We start from the raw sequence: 18,603 nt of genomic DNA on the forward strand, positions 1-18,603 counted from the left end.
GATATTGTATGTGCGCGCGGCGTGAACTTGATTCTCACAGCACCTGCGTGTACGGGAGGTGGGGCTGGTGAGTGGCTAGATCTCCTTTTCCCCTAGACATAAACCAGCCTGTTGGGTAAGTGTTACATTTGTGGGGGCTCGTCTGGGTTTCACCCGGTAAACTGGTAGATTTGGCATCTGGCTCCCTATTACATAGGGGGTGGCTGCCCATTGATCTGCCAACTTGTGCTTACCGGGGAGTCCCAAATTCCATAAAAGAACCCGGTCACCCGGCAATAATTGAGGAAATTTCACCTTTTGATCATATCTCGTCTTATTCCTCTGATTTTGTTTGGTAGCCGCCGCCTTGGCCAACTTGTACGCCCTCTGCAACTCCCTCCTCATATCGGACACATACTTTAGATAGGGCTTCCTGGGTAATTCACCCACTTCAGCCCCAAAACACAAGTCAATGGGCAACCTCGCTTCCCACCCGAACATCAGATAATAAGGCGAGTACCCCGTAGCATCATTGCGAGTACAATTGTAACAGTGGACCAATTGTCCAATATGACGACTCCACTTATTTTTCTGCCCAGTCTCCAGTGTCCCAAGCATATCCAACAAGGTCCTGTTGAATCTCTCTGGCTGAGGATCACCCTGTGGGTGATAAGGGGTAGTCCTCGATTTCTCAACCCCAATCGGCTCTCAGAGTCCCGTCCCTGATCACTATGGATTCAGCTGGGAAGGCCATAATGGACAAAATACTTCTCCCATAACACCTTCGCCACTGTCATCGCCTTCTGATCCTTAGTGGGAAATGCCTGAGCATAGCGAGTGTAATGATCGGTGATAACTAAGACATTCGTGGTGTTGCTGGTGTCACGCTCAATTGACAGAAAATCCATACACACCAGGTCCAGAGGTCCCGCACTCTGCAAGTGCGACAGTGGAGCCACCAACGCTGGCAGGGTCTTCCTCCGGATGCAACAACTGCATTTCCTACAGTATTCTTCAACGTCCTCCCTCATCCGGGGCCAGTAGAACCGGTCTTTGAGTAATCCATAGGTCTTTTCCACCCCCAAGTGTCCAGAATCATCATGCAAGGCCTGGAGTACAGTCTGCCGATACTCCTCCGGCATGACCAGTTGCCAACGGCGGGGTTGGTCCGGAGGCGCCGTGACCCGGTACAAGACATGGTTCTTTACCTTTAACTGAGGCCATTCCTTCAATAACAGAGGCACAGACGGGTGTTTCGCCTTCTCAGACAATGCCCCATCCCCATTCTCTACCGCTCTCCACACAGTGCCAAGACCCGGGTCATTTTGCTGAGCAGCTGCCACTTCCCCCGGACTCAGTTCTTGCAACTATTTAGTCTGCAGTGCGGTCAGGTCACAGTAAGCTAGGGGTATGGCGTTGTCAAAAACCCCCAAATGGTCCACGGCTCGTTCCAGCCTTCCTCTTCCCTCCGCCTTCACGGTGATAGCAAACTGACACATTGCCTTCACTCCGGGGCAGAGACACTCTCCCACTCCTCGACCTTCTCCTGTTCCCCCGGTTCCCGACGTGACAAAGCATCCACATCGACATTCCTGCTTCCTGGCCGGCACTTCAGGCTGAAATCATATACCAACAAGGCTGCCAGCTACCGATGTCCTGTAGCATCCTGCTTAGCCGAAGTCAGAATATAAGTGAGAGGATTGTTATCTGGCACCTCAAACTTGGCTCCGTACGGGTAATCACTCAACTTGTCCACCACAGGCCACTTCGGTGCCAGGAACTCCTACTTGTGTGTAAGATAGTTTCTCTCAGATGGCGACAAGCTTCGGCTGACAAACGCTACTGGTCTCAATGCTTTGCCATGCTCCCGGTACAGAACAGCCCCTAGACCCTCTCGGCTGGCATCCATGTGCAGCACATAGGGCTTCTGGGGATCAGCAAAAGCCAACACCGGGGCCTGGGTCAGTGCCCTTTTCAAAGATCGGAACGCCCCTTCACGTCGATCATCCCATCTCCAGCCAAAAGGTTCCGCCGGGTTCCAGTATCCTCCAGCGTCTTGCCTCCGGTCCCCCTTCCTTTTCTTTCCCACTGGGGGATAGCCACACAACAGCTGAGTCAACGGGTGACACATTTTAGCGTATCTTTTCACGAAATGGCAGTAATACCTACAGAACCCCAAAAATGAGTGCACAGCGCTCACTTTCTGGGGTCTCGGCCAGGTGGTCACGGCCTCTATCTTGGTTGGATCAGTAGCCACTCCCTCTCACGAAATGATATGGCCAACGTAGCTGACCAACGACTTGCAGAACTGGCATTTGTCCAGGGAAAGTTTCAGCCCTTCCTCCTTAAGCCGGCTTAACACCTTTAACAGCCGCTCTTCATGTTCCTCCAAAGTCAATCCAAATACTATCAAATTGTCCAGGTACACCAGCACCTCCAGCAGATTCATATCCCCCACAGTTCTCTCCATGAGCCTCTGGAAGGTGGCTGGGACCTCCCGATATGCCTTGGGGCATTCACTTGAACTGAAAGAACCCCAACAGGCAGATAAAGGCCGTCTTCTCTTAATCGCCCTCACTCATCGGGATCTGGTAATACCCATTTAAGTCCAGCACACTGAACCACTTCGCTCCACTCAGGCAGGCCAATGCGTCCTCGACCCTCGGGACAGTATACTGATCAGGGACAGTTCGCCGATTCAAAGTCCTATAGTCAATGCACATGCGCACCCTCCCTTCTTCTTCCGTGCCACCACTATTGGGGACGCATAAGGACTTCGGGATTCAGCTATGATTCCGGCTTCCTTCAACTTGCACAAGTGCTACCGCACATCCTCAACATCTGCCGGGGCCAGCCGCCAGGATCTCTCTCGGAACGGGGTGTCCTCCGTCACCTGGATGGTGTGGCGAGTGCTTTTAGAGCAGCCCACATCAAACTCGCCCCGAGAAAAAACAGCTTCCATCTTCAGCATCTTCTCCACTAGCCTGCGTTTCCACTCTGGCGACACAGGAGAATCCCCGAAGTTAAAGACTTCAGCGGTCAGTTCCCTTCGATGCTTCAACCCCTCCCTGTTAGGGGTCCTCACTGGTGCGCTAGACATTACCGTCACTGGGAACAGATTAAAGGTGTTTTCTCTTGCCGTAGTGTTCCTGACACTTATGGCTATACGACTCGCATGTACCACCCCTGGTCTCTGCACTTTGGGCCTCACAGGCGCCCCCGCCGGAAATCGTGTCTCCCCTTCAAGATCGTCTGGGGCGTCTACTAACAGGGCTTCATCCGTCGGCACTCCTGGGAATCTGGGGGTCCCCATCATGAGTGCTACCTCCCCTGGCCTTGGGCCTTGCCTGCGTACACCACACCGTCCCTCGTTTACACTCCGGGTCCAGCCCCTGGGAGGCAACCCCTTCTTCGAATACCGCTTGAAACACTGGATGCACCAAGAGGGTTTCCAGAAAGTGCTCCCCCCCCTTTCTCCTTACAAGCTCCCAGGAGCCGTCGCACAACGGGGGAGTTAGTCCCCACCAGGAGGGCAGCACCACCAGTTTCCACCGGGTCAGGACACACGAACACCAACGTTTCAATAGCTTCAGACACTCCCACATCGCCCTCCGAGAACTCCAATCTCACCGATTGGTACCCATCGTACGGGTAATCACCCTCGCTCACACCCCAAATCTGCAGGGCATCAAATGGGGTTACGGGCAAATGCTTTAGATATTGGTTGTAGAATGACCAATACAATAAGGTCACCTGCGATCCCATATCAAGAATGGCTTTTGTGTAAACTCCCTCTATCCGTAGACCCACACTGGTCCTACCAGCCCATCCAGAATAAAGGCATGGGCACCCGGTGGTCCCCTGGCTGATCTCTGGGAACGTGTTCTTCCACAGGCTCCAGTCCGTTCCCTCACTGAGCCTCTCCTAGGTTTCCCGACACCTCTCCCTTCTTAGTCGCGGGGGGCTTGCCCTCCGCGGGACTCCTTGTCTCTCACAATCCCACCGAAAGTGTCCCTCCTCTCCACAGCTATAGCATACCCTCGGCCGCCCACAGTCCCGCCTGAAATGCCCATCTTTCCCACAATTAAAGCACACGCTGCCCGCCGCCCCTCCTCTCCCAGGACAGCCCCCGCTCCCAACCCACTGCACAGGCCGCCCCCGGGAGTGGGTACCTTCCCTGTCTTTCCCCTCCAGAGGGGGAGCCCCTACTCCCCTGCGGGTTTTCAGTCCTCCACCCAGCCACCACTTCCTGTATCGCTGAGGGTCGCTCCTGATGGCCTGAGCCCCTTTCCCGCCCCAACGCTCTCTCTTCCTCCCGCACCTCTCTAATCAGTTGCCCGAATGATAGAGGGGGACCCTTTCTATAAGCCTGACGGATAGGCCACACCACCTTGTCCTCCTCCAGACAGCCACTCATCCTCACACTAGTCACGTCAGGTGCCTTCACTACCCCCTACCCCCCAGCGCTGCAACTCCATAAGAATCCCCTCCATCCGAAATATGTACTCGGAGAGCTTTTCCCCTCTCCATTGTTCCAGGCGTTGGAACTCTGCTGAAAGTAGCCAGGGTTCCCCTGACAACCCAAACGCTCCCTCCAAAACTTCTAGGCATTCCTCCACTGAGGCCCCAGGCTTCTCAGCTTTCAACTCCCGGACGGTTTTGGCTGCCGAACCCCTCAAACTTCCCACGAATCGCTGCCTCTTCTCCTCCTCCGAGCCTGGCCACTCCTCTAACATCAAAGACATATGCTCGATCCAGGTTTCATAGTCCACCTCCCTGTCTGGAGTAGGCTTGGCTCCGGAGAACACCCCCAGCTTCAGCTGTGGCCTCTCAGCCACTCCCACCAGGGAGTTAAGTGTGGCTGCCAGCTCTGAGGCTTCCACCCTACCTGGGGGCGGGGTCTAGTCATGCCTTCCTCCTCCCACCTCCCTTTACTAGTGATGGGCACCTCTCTGGGGGCCACCTCTAGCTCTAGCTCCTCCTCTGGTATCTTGTCATCCTTGGAGAGGGTGTGGAGTCCCCACGGCCCCGCCTCCCCCGGAACACTGACCATTGCTGGCAGTTCCAACATCATGACGTCAGCACTCATACGAACCAACACCCAGCTGGACTCTACCTCTTTACCACACCATCTAGCTGCCAATTCTACCTGCCCCATACCTTTTACCAAACTTTACCCCTGCACTAACGCGTCTCCCGAAACTTGAAAATCCACTCACTACACAGGCATACTGCACCGGTACATCTTCCAACTCGCACCAGTTAACTATCTTATCTCTGTCCATCTCTGCACTGCTGCCTGCGCGATTCCACAGCCCCTGACAATCCAATCCCGGACAAGCCCCTGCAAATGTAACACTTACCCAACAGGCTGGTATATGTCTAGGGGAAAAGGAGATCCAGCCACTCACCAACTCCACCTCCCGTACATGCAGGTGCTGTGAGAATCAAGTTTAAGCCTCGCGCTCACACACAATATCAAACTCACACCAGATACCGTTACGGAATACACTTTAAAGATTTTACTCAAACTAAAAGAATACTATGCAATACAATATATATGAAGGAAAAGAAAATAACGTAAAAGGTGCCAACTTATCAAAGTTCAGAAAGTTTAGTGCACATCGTTGGAGCTCAACCATCGAACCATTCGACCCCTCGTCACTTTCCTCCAACCTCCATGTCCTTGCACCTGGGACCACCCTGGTGGTCGACTGAGCAGCGCTCCTTCCTCGGCGTCTTCTTGCCAACTCCCCTGAAAAGACCGCGAAAACCCCCAAGCTCCCAGCCTCTCAAGACAAAATAACATTCCCCATTGGTTAACAAATGAATACAATCCCGATATCAGCAAGTCTAAAGCTAAACAACCGCGAGAGAAAGCACTTATCATACAAAGAAGCATTCCTACTCTTAACAAAACAAAGAAGCCATTTTGATTAACATACACAGTACATTGTACAAGTGGTTCATGTCCTTATTAGTTTCCGTTTTCTTAAGTTCTCATGAAAACTTAAGCATAGAACATCAACTTTGCTTCCCCCAAAGCTGCAAGTAGTTTGTTTAGATTTTCAGATTATGAGTCATTTGTCCTTTATGGAGAATCATACATAATGTACTGTATCTCAATTTTAAAGGCAGATAAATTTGAATGGAAAATATTCAAAATAATGGAAAGATATGAAAGATTTTTCAGTGTATATTAATGGGGCTATAAAATTTTATTTTTATCTCAGTACTTCTTCACAGGATGTTGAATGATAGTTGGTCTCTGAAGATAAATGCCATTGTCTAATGCCTAAACGTTAAAAGCCTGATCAACTTTTAAGGCTCAGTTTTATATTGCAATGGTGTGGAGGTATCAATTGCTTTGGTATAAAATAAATTGCAGAAGTCTGTGAACAGTTATGGACATTCCAATTGTCTTCAATATCTTTACATGTTGAAAAATGTGTCTGTGACTTTAAAACCTTATCTTAGTTTCACCAAAAGAAGAAAAACCAGGTGGCTGTACCACAATGCTGAAAAATAGTGGCAGGGTATTCTTTTTATTATGGTCCCTGTTGCTTTGTTGGGAAACAATGCCCACAAGGTAGTTGGAGATGCTAAATCAAAGTAGAATCTGCTGTCTAACAATCAAATTAAAATGGTTGGAATCAGAAAATCCTGCTCGTTGTAGATGGAGCTAAGGTGCTTGACAGGATTTCCCAGTGACTAACCATTTTAATTCCACAGTCCCTTCCCATTACAACATGTCAGTTCACAACCTCTTCTACTCAAGTTGAAGGAGCAACATTTCATATTCCATCTGGATAGCCTCCAACTTGATGGCATGAACACTGATTTCTCTACCTTCTGGTATTTTTCCCTCCCTCCCCTCCTCCCATTCTGGCTCCCCTCTTACCCCTTCTCTTCTCCTCACCTATGTATCACCTCCCTCTAGTGCCCTCCCTCCTTCCCTTTCCCCCATGACCCACTCTCCTCTCCTATCAGATTCTTTTTTCTTCAGCCCTTTACCTTTTCCACCCATCACCTCCCAGCTTCTCACTTCACCTACCTTCCCCCATCCACCTACTTTCCTCCTCACCTTCTAGCTTGTACTCCTTCCCCTCCCCACCTTCTTATACTAGCTTCCTTTTACGTCTCGATGAAGGGTCTTGGCCCAACACATAAGCTCTTTATTCCTCTCCATAGCACTTGTGTATGATACATTAGACGTTGAAGTAACTTTCCAGTCAGATTGGACTTCTTTTTAAAATAAAGAAACATTTCCCATTCTACTCTTTATGAATCACTTAAGAAGGGATGACAACTCTATAATTTAATAACAGATAATAATTAAGGAACATACTTTACCAAATTGCTGGATAACTCTTTTTGTTGCAGCCTCATGGGTACTGTATTCATTCAGGTCTAGTGACAAAACAAGAATATCCTCCTCTTGTAATCCACTACAATCTACAAAATGAAACGTATATATAGTCACATAAAAATATTAAAACAATCATAAAGTAATAAACCACGTCTAAAAGATAAGGCCAAACCCAGAAAGACAGAAAGAAATTCAATTTATCATGCTCGTGGAGCACAGCAGATCGTTGCTGCAGATTCCAGCATCTGCAGTCGCTTGCAGCCTGATGCATTGATCTTTCAATTGAACTGGAAGATAGTGAGGATAGCTGGGGTGGTGTTCAGAGCAGCATTCTTTTTATTTACATTAGAACACAAGAAATAGGTGGGGTTGGTCATCCATATGCCACGATTCCACCCGTTCAAGCTGCACTTTCACCTAAGTGCTAGTTTCTTGATCCCTTAATATCTTTTTTTAAGTCTATATAGCTCTGTCACCTCTCATCTTTCTAAACCTGAGTGAGTGCACCTAATCTCTCAGCCTAGAACAAACCCAAAGGATTAATCTTGTGAATCTTTTCTATAACCTCCACTGCAAGCATATTCTCCTTGGAGAATAGACCAGGCCTATGTGTAATACTCAACAGTGCATTATATAATAGGCCAAAGTACCACTTGATCCCTGAATGCTTGCTAGACCTCCAAAATAATGTATATTGCTTGTTCTCAGTGCTTCAGATAAAGAGCACCCTAAACACATGCAGCTTTCAATCTCTTTAAAATCAATCTATTCCACAATCTTTTTAAAAAATACATCCCCTTCCCCCCCCCCCCATCAAATTGGGTGACTTCATATTTTCCATCTTCATTTGGCATATCCTTGTCCTTCCACTTAGCATATCTATATCTATCTTCCCCCTCCCCCCAGGCCTTTTTTGCATTCTCCTGACATCCACTTGCATTTCATATGAGAAGATCTGGATAGATTACACTGGTCCCCTCACTCAAATCAGTTTTACAGATTATGAACACAATCCACGAGGCAGCTCACTGGTTACCATCCGTAATCTAGAAATGACCCATTATCCCTATTATCTTCAGTCTTTTCAGTTATCTTAGCTCAATACCATATACTATGACCTTTTAATAATCTCATGCATGATACCTCATCATAGGCTTTCCACAAGTCAAAATATAACACTTATCTAGTTTAGCCTTAAAATATCAAAAATTCCAACATATTTATCAAACATGGTTTTTCTTCATTAAAACCATGCCCTTTGTCCAATCCTATTATTATTTTGCTTAGTGCCTATTACCACTTAATAGATTCCAGTATTTTTCCTTCTAGTAATATTTGGCTAAGTGACCTGCTGGCAAAACACATTACTACATTAATTTACAACTTAATTTTCCAAGTGTTCTTCCATTAATTTATATCAATCATTATTCAAAACACTTTTTCTTACCAAGGCAGTTTTGTTTAACTTGTTGCAGTTCAGCTTCTCTCCTTGAAGAGAGTTCTAGTGAAGCCCCTAATTTTGCAAGTTGGTATGCTAACTCCTCTCCAATTCCAGTCGAGGCTCCTGTTATCCATACAACTTTCTTACAGAGTTTGGTTTCTGTCAGAAATTAAATTGATGCTATTACATTTCAAAACAATTAACAAATTATTAATATGTTTCATTCATTAATAATTACATGCCTCAAGCTAGCCCGGATCTTGAATGTGTGTTCTTGATTGGAAAATTGGGGAGAAATCCATTACATCAGGTCTCCACCATCTTTGCCAGTTTTCAAATATGTCATCAAAATCCCTGCCAGTTTACATAAGTGTTTAAAAAAAATCTACAAGAAATCTCCCATTGTGTCTGTCAAAAAAAATACAATTCCTCATCTCTCTTTTAAATCATTTTACGAAATATTTTAAATCTATGCCCTTTGTCTCTTCATCACTCTGCTGAGGGAAATTTTTCTTTCTCACTGCCCCTCATTAAATACACTGAAAGGCTCCCTTTAGCTTTCTCTGTTCCAGACAAAACAATCCTGAACATTTTAATCTCTGAATGGTTTCCACAACTTGTCCATCACTGAGTCAAACCAACTAGTTTGTAATTATTTGTTTTACCTCTTCTTCTCCTCCTCATTTTTAATACCAATAGCTATTCTCCAGTCGTTTGGCACAACTCCAGTAGCCAGAGAGGATTGAAAAGATTGCAGCCCCAACCTCTGCAGGGAGAATAAAATGTGACTAGTGTAGACAGATACTTGATGGACAACTTGGACTCAGTGGGCCAAAAGAGTCTGTTTCTGCACTGTTTGATTCAATAAGAGACATCTTTTTGTGTTTTTCTCTTTTAATCACCTCTTTCCCCTAAACACCATTACAAATGTGTTCTTTTAGTGTTTCTCAAATGAAAATAACTATCTTTCTTGTGGCTTCCAAACAATTTGAAATACTTCTTTTACAATGGGTTAAACTTAGCATTCAGCAATACTGGAAACAGAACTCCAAATATAAATCTATTGAAAAAAAATAAGATTGTCTATAGTATATTTAGATGATTTCTGATGATTTTATTGGCTGCTTTAGTCTCGCAGTGCCTCATTTTTCTATTCCTACTGCTCAGTGGAAATTCTCATACAGTTCAGTTCAAAGTTAATTTATTATCAAAGTACATATATGTCACAACATACAACCTTGGGGTTCGTTTGCTCAGTATGTCCGACAGCTATAATATCAATGGAAGACTGAACCCAATAGGGCAGACAAACAACCAATATAGAAAAGACAACAAACTGTGCAAATATAAAATAAATAAACAAACAATAAATATTAAGAACATGACATAGAGTACTTAGAGTCCCGAGATGCGGGAACTAGTTCAATGATCTCACTGGTTCAAGAGTCTGATGCATGGGAGTAAAAACTGTTCCTGAACCTGGTGGTGAGAGTCCTGAGACTCCTGTACCTTCTGATGGCAGCAGCAGGAGGAGAGGATGGCCTGGTTGGTGGGAGTCCTTGATGATGGATGCTGCTTCACTGGGACAGCGCTCATTGTAGATCTGCTCAATGGTGGGGAGGGCTTTACCCGTGATGGACTGGCCCTATCCACTATTTTTCCATTTAAGGGCATTGGCATTTCCATTCCAGGCCATGATGCTGAAGTCAATATACTCTCCATCCCACATTTCAAGGTTTAGAATGTTTTGCTGAATCTTAGCAAACCTCGTGCTAGGTATGGATAGCATGAGAGGGCATAGTTTTAATGTGCTTGGAAGTAGGTACAGAGGAGATGTCAGGGGTAAGTTTTTTTATGCAGAGAATGGTGAGTGCATGGAATGGGCTGCTGGCAGTGGTGGTGGAGGCGGAAATGATGGGGTCTTTTAAGAGACTCCTGGATGGATACATGGAGCTTAGAAAATAAAGGGCTATGGGAAAGCCTAGGTAGTTCTAAGGTAAGGACATGTTTGGCACAGCTTTGTGTGCTGAAGGGCCTGTATTGTGCTGTAGGTTTTCCATGTATTGAAGCCATGGTCTTGAAGCTTATTAATTAGTTTTACGGGGATGATCGTATTGAATGTCAAGCTGCAATCAATAAAAAGCATCCTATGGCTTCGCTGTCTAGGTGTCCTAGGGTTGAGTGAAGAACTAGTGAATGGCATTTGCTGTGGACCTGTTGTGATGGTAGGTAAATTGGAGTGGATCCAAGTTGCCTCTAAGGAGGCAATGATGTGTTTCACCACCAAACTCTTGTTACGAAATCCCATAACTGGATCACTTACCAGCAAAGATAGAGAGGTCCGCTGAAGTCTGATGGTACTATTTTTAAAAGTCTTTATTTATGAAAGGGGCACAAACGTAAGATTAATACAAACATTCAGATAATATACGTAGTCACTACTTAATCTAAAAGCGCGGGTCTAATAATAACCATCGATAAGAAACAGCTCAATCGTTTGTCTGGGGGATAATATAGTGTCCGATGGAAATATAAAAGTCACTCAAATTCCTGCAGGCTTCTGGCTTTCAGCGGGGGGGGGGGGGGGGGGGCTGGGTTTTCACTTGTTGGAGAGAGAGAGAGATTGGTGAGAAACGAAAACTTGCCCGGGTCTTTATGAAGCAAATCTGTTGAATCAGGGGAGCGGGCTTCCCCGTTGTTAGCTAAAAGCGGTTTTCCGTGATTCCAGCCACAGACTCCAGGCCCAGAATCTAACGCACGTGGCTTCCTTCAAAATGGCTTCCCACTACTACGGGATCGCTAGCATGTCTTCTGGTGCGTCTGAAGGGGTTGTTCCCCCCAGACCCTCCTTTATACTTCCTCACGGGGTCTCAGATGTCAATCAGGTTGGGATGATGCAATCTCTCTCTCAACCAGCCCACTTTGCCCAAGGGCTTACACGTGGTCTCCATGAGACAATAGTCAATGTCGCCTTATTTTGCATCGCGGTGGAACGCGGTATTCGGCACGTCTCTCCCTCTCTCTCTCTCCCACTTCCTGGGTCTACTGACCCCCCCCCCCTCAACTAGTGCTCTTGTGATTCTCACAAAGGAGGGGGCTGCGGACATAACACTCTCAAAACAGTTCATCACCTGAAAAGATTTCTAGCCATGTGACTAAATCCAGGCGGTATATCTCGATTAGTCCAAAAAGGAATGTACACAGAAGTTTCAATCCACAAAGGGAACCGAGTTATGGGGTGGGGGGGGGTGGTGGTGAAGAAGGCTTGAAATGTTATTGCTTATTCCAAAGCAGGCAGGCCTCTCTGTAATTGGATTTGTCAGCTCCTTAAAAAATGGTCACACCTTTGAAGCATCTGGTCTCTTTTTTTATCCACACTTGGGAGATGCAGTTGTGACTGAAGATTTCTCTGCCAAGTTTCAAAACTAAGGTAAAGTAAAATTAAAATAGTACAATCTGCAACAAAGTTTTTTTTTGTTTTTCTATTTGTCTTTTTGACTTCTTGCCAGTCACAGGCAGACGGGCAAGTTTGGTTTGGGATCAAGTCAAGCAACAAAAATCAAAATCCCAGTTAAGGAGTTCCTTCTAGCAAGCACTGATTACCTAGGCAATTCATGGTCTTAACAGGACAAATTAATCTAGAAGTGTCACTTTGGTTTTGTAAGTTGCCTCCCAGATTCAAGGTTTTAGTTAAGAAATGTTCTGTTGGATTTAGAATTTCAGATGCCTGAGAATAGTTTCTTTTTCTATTTTCTATTTTTTCCACAAGAGTAATAAAGTTCCCACTCCAGGAATGTGTTCCTGTGTTTGTAGTTATTTTACTGAATTTTCTAGTCATTAGTATCAAACTAAATCTGATGCTTTATGACGCAGAAGCAAACAAGTCTGTTCACAGTTACCAATTTTGGTGATTTCAGTGTAGTGGCACTGGCACTGTCGAGACCTTACAGCTACTGCAGCTTGCAAGTTGTGTAGTTATCAGTAAGCTATCAGGAAAGATCTTTCTTTGTGGTTCATGAAAAATTCACAGTTGATTTCCTTGCTACAAAGCTACATTATTTTTCTTTTCATTCACTGTTCAGAAATCATGTCTATTTTTGCAAAAGCTTTCAAATCTGTAGATCATATATCTTTTAAAGTAAAAAGCAGTATTTTTTAAGCAAGGTTTCTCCAACAGTCAATAATATTCATCACAGAGCAGATGATGTGGACATTCTTCATATCTACAAAGTCATCAACACAAAACTGTTCCCCTCAATAATTAGTATACCATTTTGGATACTGTTGGAGGGAGGGAGAAACCTTAGCAAGGAGATCTCTGACACCGAGTCTTTGTTTGTGGCTCAAAAGAAAAGGGAGAAGTAGCAAGCTATATGATAGGGGAGACATTGGTTAGAGAAACAGAAAGGAGACTATGTGAATGAGAACAAAATTCCTGAATGGTTCATTGCCTCCCAGGTGCCTGGGTCAGGGCCATCTCAAATTGAGTCCACAGCCTTTGTAAGTGGGAGGGTGAGCAGTCAGAGGTCGTCATCCACATCAGTACCAATCACATGGATAGGATGGGTGACAAAGTTCTGCAAAGTGAATTCAGGGAATTAGGTGCTTAGTTAAAGGAAGGACCTTCAGGGTTGAGATTTCAGGATTGCTACCCAAGCCGCGTACTAACGAGGCCAGAAACAAGAAGGTCATGCAGTTTAACATGTAGCTAAGGAGTTGGTGCAGGTGGGAGGTCTTCAGACTCAGGGAAGGTGGGACCTGTACAGAAGAGACTAATATCATAGTGGGAAGGCTTGCTAGTGCTGCACGAGGGGGTTTGGACAAGAGTTTCAGGGTAATGGGAACCTGAGTGCCAGATCAGACAACGGAGTAGTTGTGGAGAAAGATGTTAAGCCGACATACAATGAGCACTGTGGAACAACGACTGAGCTGCACATATTTCAATGCAGGGAGTATTGCAAGAAAGGTAGGTGAGCTCAGGGAATTATGACATAGTAGTCATTAATGAGACTTGGTTGTAGGAGAGACAGGACTGACAGCTCAGTGTTTCAGGATTCTGTTGTTTTAGATATGATTGAGTTGGGGGGATTGGAAGGGGAGGATGACATTACTAGTTGAGTAAAACTTCACAGCAGTGTTCAATCAGGACAGACTGAAGAGCTCGTCTCGTGAGGCTTTAAGGGTATAACTGAGGAATGAGAATAGGATTATATTATAGACCACCCAACAGCTGCAGGATTTAAAGAGGCAAATTTGTAGAGAAATTGAAGACTGTTGCAAGAAACACAAGGTTGTGATAGCAGGTTATTTTAACTTTCCATATATTGACAGAGACTCCCATACTGTAAAAGGGCTGAATGGGAAACAGTTTGTTCAATGTGTTCAGGAAAGTTTCCTTAATCAGTACACTGATATCCCAACTACAGATTGTGTGATATTTGATCTTCTATTAGAAATGCGACAGGACAGGTGACAGACATTTGTGTAGGGGAACATTCTGCATCTGTGATCTTAATGTAATTAGTTTCAAAGTAATTATGTAAAAGGATAGGTCCAGTCCTCAGGTTAAGATTCTAAATTGCAGAAAGGCCAATTTTGATTGTATCAGAAAGGATCTGGCAAGTGTGGATCAGGATGGGTTGTTTTCTGGCAAAGCTTACTTGGAAAAGGGAAGACTTGAATTTGAAGGGACCAGGGTTCCTATGTTCCTATAAGAATAAAAGGATAACAGGGTTTATGGAACCTTTATTTTCAAGAGATGTTGAAGCCCTGGTTAAGAAAAAGGAGGAAGTGCACAGATGGTATGGAAGACAGGAACAAATGCGGTACCTGAAGTATAAGAAATGCAAAAGAATGCTCATGAAGGAAATTAGGAGGCCTAAGAGAAGACAAGAAGTTGCTGCAGCAGACAAGTTGAAGAATAATCCAAAGAACCTTGAATCCCAAGGTTCAGTCTCCTGGCATTCAAGATGAGATAGTAAACTGATTAATCATTGACTTCATGGGAGAAGTCAGAGAGAGGTTGCCTCTCTGAAGGGCTGTGATCAGTGGTGTGAGCAGGGATCAGTACTAGATCTGTTGTTGTTTGTCACCTATATCAACAACCTGAATGATAACGTAGTGAATTTGATCAGTAAATGTTACCAAGATTGGGGATGTAGTGGATAGCAGGGAAGACTATCAAAGCTTGCAAAGGGATCTGGACTAGCTGAAAAAATGGTAGATGGAATTTAATGCAGACAAGTGTGAGGTATTGTACTTTGGGGAGGCCATTAGGGTAGGCTGTACACTGTGAGGAGTGTGGTAGAACAAAGGGATCTTGGAATATAGATCCATAATTCCTTGAAAGTGGCATCACAAGTAGGTAGAGTCATAAAGAAAACTTCTCACAGATTGACCTTCATAAATCAATGTATTGACTAAAAGAATTGGGATGTTAAGTTGAAATTGTATACAACACTAGTGGTGAGGTCTAATTTGTAGTGTTCTTACCTACAGGAAAGATTAGATAATTTTGAAAGCATGCAGAGCATATTTACAACCTTTAGAGAAAGGTTGAATAGGTTAGGACCTTATTCCCTGGTTTGTAGAAGACTGAGGGGAAATTTGATACAGGTATATAAAATTATGAAGGGTATAGACAGGATAAACAGAAGCAGGCTTTTTCTACTGAGGTTGGGTAAAACTGCAACTACAGGTCATGGGTTAAAAAGTGAAATGTTTAAGGGAAAATGAGGAGAACTTCACTTAATAGTTCCGTGCTAGCAGCACTTAAAGCGCGACATCAAGCTTACATTGCTGGCGATCAAGAAAAGCAGCTATGATCTGCGCAAAGCTATCAAGGCTGCAAAACAACAATATAGGGAGAAGACTGAGTCAAGATTCACAATGAATAGCTCTCGTGACTGCATACCATTGCAGACTTCAAAGGCAAACGTTGTGGTGCCGCCAACATCGCGGCCTCTCTCCCAGATGAGATCAATCGCTTTTACGCTCGGTTTGATGTCGCTAACTCTGAGCCTCCGAGGAAAGCCACCACTACAACCTGCAACCTGGTCATCTCTGAGGCTGAGGTATGCAGATGTTTTCAATGATTGGACAGTCGCAAGGCTGTGGGACCGGACGGCATCCCAGGGTGAGTACTTAGGATGTGTGCAGCACGACTGGCCGGTGTGTTTACAGACATTTTTAATCTCTCCCTCTCCCAGTGTAGAGTGTCCTCCTGCTTCAAACTATCCACCATTGTCCCTGTACCAAAAAAGACCAAGGTAACATAATTGAATGACTGGTGTCCTGTCCCACTCACCTCAATAATAAGCAAATGCTTTGAGAGGCTGGTCAAGGACTACATCTGCAGCTTGCTACCACCCACACTAGACCCCTACAATTCACCTACCGCCACAACCAATCGACAGATGACACAATAGCCACTGCTCTACATGCCGTCCTTACACATCTGGAGAAGGATGCTTATGTGAGAATGCTGTTCCTGAACCACAGTTCAGCATTCAACACCATAGTTCCATCCAGGCTCGACAAGAAACTCAGAGACCTCGGCCTTCACCCTGCCTTGTGCAGCTGGATCCTGGACTTCCTGTCAGATCGCCAGCAGGTGGTAAGAGTGGGCTCCCTCACCTCCAACCCTCTGACTTTCAATACAGGAGCCCCTCAGGGCTGTGTACTGAGTCCCCTCCTTTACTCTCTGTATACCCATGACTGTATTGCCACCCACAGCTGCAATCTGCTAATTAAATTGGCCGACAACAGTACATTGATTGGCCTTATCTCAAACAATAACGAGGTGGCCTACAGGGAAGAAGTCATTTCTCTGATAGTGGTGTCAAGGAAATAACCTCTCCCTTAATGTTGCAAAAACAAAGGATCTGGTTGTGGATTACAGGAAGAATGGAGATGGGCTAACCCCTATTGACATCAATGGATCTGGGGTTAAGAGGGTAAACAGCTTCAAGTTCCTTGGCACCCACATCACCAAGGACCTCACGTACACACCAGCTGTACGGTGAAAAAGGCACAACGGCGCTTCTTTCCCCTCAAATGGTTGACGAAGAACCATCCTAAGAACTTTCTACAGGGGCACAATTGAGAGCATCCTGATTGGCTGCATCACTGCCTGGTGTGGGAACTGTACCTCCCTTAATCACAGGACTCTGCAGAGAGTGGTGTGGACAGCCCAGTGCATCTGTAGATGTGAACTTCCCACTATTCAGGACATTTACAAAGACAGGTGTGTAAAAAGGGCCCGAAGGATCATTGGGGACCCGAGTCACCCCAACCACAAAACTGTTCCACCTGCTACCATCCGAAAAGTGGTACCGCAGCATAAACGCCAGGACCAACAGGCTCTGGGACAGCTTCTTCCACCAGGTCATCAGACTGATGAACTCCTGCTGATTTGAGTGTACTCTTTATTACATTGTTCTGTTTATTACAAATTATTATTAATTACTATGATTGCACATGGCACCTTAAGATGGAAAAGAACATAGAGATTTTTACTCATGTATGTGAAGGATGTAAGAAATAAAGTCAATTCATTCATTCATTCAGAGGGTGGTGAGAGTGTGGAACAAACTGCCAGCACAAGTGGCAGATGTGATTTGATTTCAACAATTAAGAGAAATTTGGATAAGCACATGGATGAAAAGGTATGGAGGACTATGATCTGGGTGCAAATTGAAGGGACTAGGCAGATCAATGGCTCAGCACAGACTAGATGGGCCAAAGGGCCTGTTTCAGTGCTGTAGTGTTCTATGACTCTGAACATCAACTTTTTTTTCCTTCAACTATTTCCAGTATTTGCTGGTTTGATTTGTTCCACAGTATTCCAATTTCCTTGAAGCTTCTCATTAACATAAAATTTATGCTAGGACAGTCCATGATTCTGGATAGAAAGACATAGCATACCACTCTATTGAATGGTTGAGAGTTAGCAGGTCTTACTGAGTGGGATGATGATGCAGATGTGACTGACTAGCAAGACTAATTTGTAATTAATGCTTTTAATTGACAAGCAAAAGGGAAAAGGCTGGAAAATATAACATGAAGATTCAGTACAATTGCTATATGTGCATAAAAGATGCCTTTTGCCTACATGTTGACAGCAAGAAGGTTGTCCAATTTTTACAACTCTTATTCAAGATGTACTAATTCTTCTTACTGCTGTTCGAGTTTCATCTCAGTTGAGATTAATAAACATTCAGACTTGGACCTTCATGATCTTTATTGCTCAGTATATTCATTTAATTTACTTAACTGGAGCAACAGTGTGAAGTTTATCAATAAAGGTGCAGGCAATTGGTATAAATTATTAAAAATGCAGTTCAATCAAATCTGAAAAATGTTCTGTTGGTGGATTGAATTAATTAATTTAAGAAAAGAGAAGTAAGTTGTTTTTACCTGGTTTGCTTCCCAGATATTCAGCCCATAACAAAGTGAAATCTGCATCAGCTCTGAAGAACCGAATAAATTGCATAATCACATAAATCACCAAACAGTAACACATGGCCGACAGGAGATCCATTGCTTTAATATCTGAGAAAAAGTGATTAAACCAATCTTTAATGGATGATTTTTCAATTTAATTCTAGTTTTTCACAAGTACGGTTAATAAAAGATAGGTTAGTGTGTTAACAAACCAGATAACTAAAATACGTATAAATTAACTTAGGTTTCTTAAACTCAGGATTTATGTAAGGAATGCAAACGTAACTATTTACTAACATTTTTTCTTCTCATTTTTCTGTTTGGAACTTAATGACTATTGTTCCAAAAGCTTTCAGAGCTGTTGATGATT

The 18,603-nt window shown here is 44.6% G+C and overlaps 1 protein-coding gene across 1 annotated transcript in view; it reads right to left on the reverse strand.

The window, feature by feature from the left end:
* dhrs7 (dehydrogenase/reductase (SDR family) member 7) overlaps positions 1-18,330 on the reverse strand; it is a 29,960-nt gene extending 11,630 nt beyond the window's left edge. The window contains 3 exon segments of the mRNA XM_059990631.1: positions 7,328-7,434; positions 8,796-8,948; positions 18,207-18,330. Of these exon segments, the coding sequence (XP_059846614.1) occupies positions 7,328-7,434; positions 8,796-8,948; positions 18,207-18,330 (384 nt within the window).
* Between the last annotated feature and the right edge of the window lie 273 nt (positions 18,331-18,603).

The sequence above is a fragment of the Hypanus sabinus genome, chromosome 2, assembly GCF_030144855.1.
Source record: "Hypanus sabinus isolate sHypSab1 chromosome 2, sHypSab1.hap1, whole genome shotgun sequence".
Classification (NCBI taxonomy): Eukaryota; Metazoa; Chordata; class Chondrichthyes; order Myliobatiformes; family Dasyatidae; genus Hypanus; species Hypanus sabinus.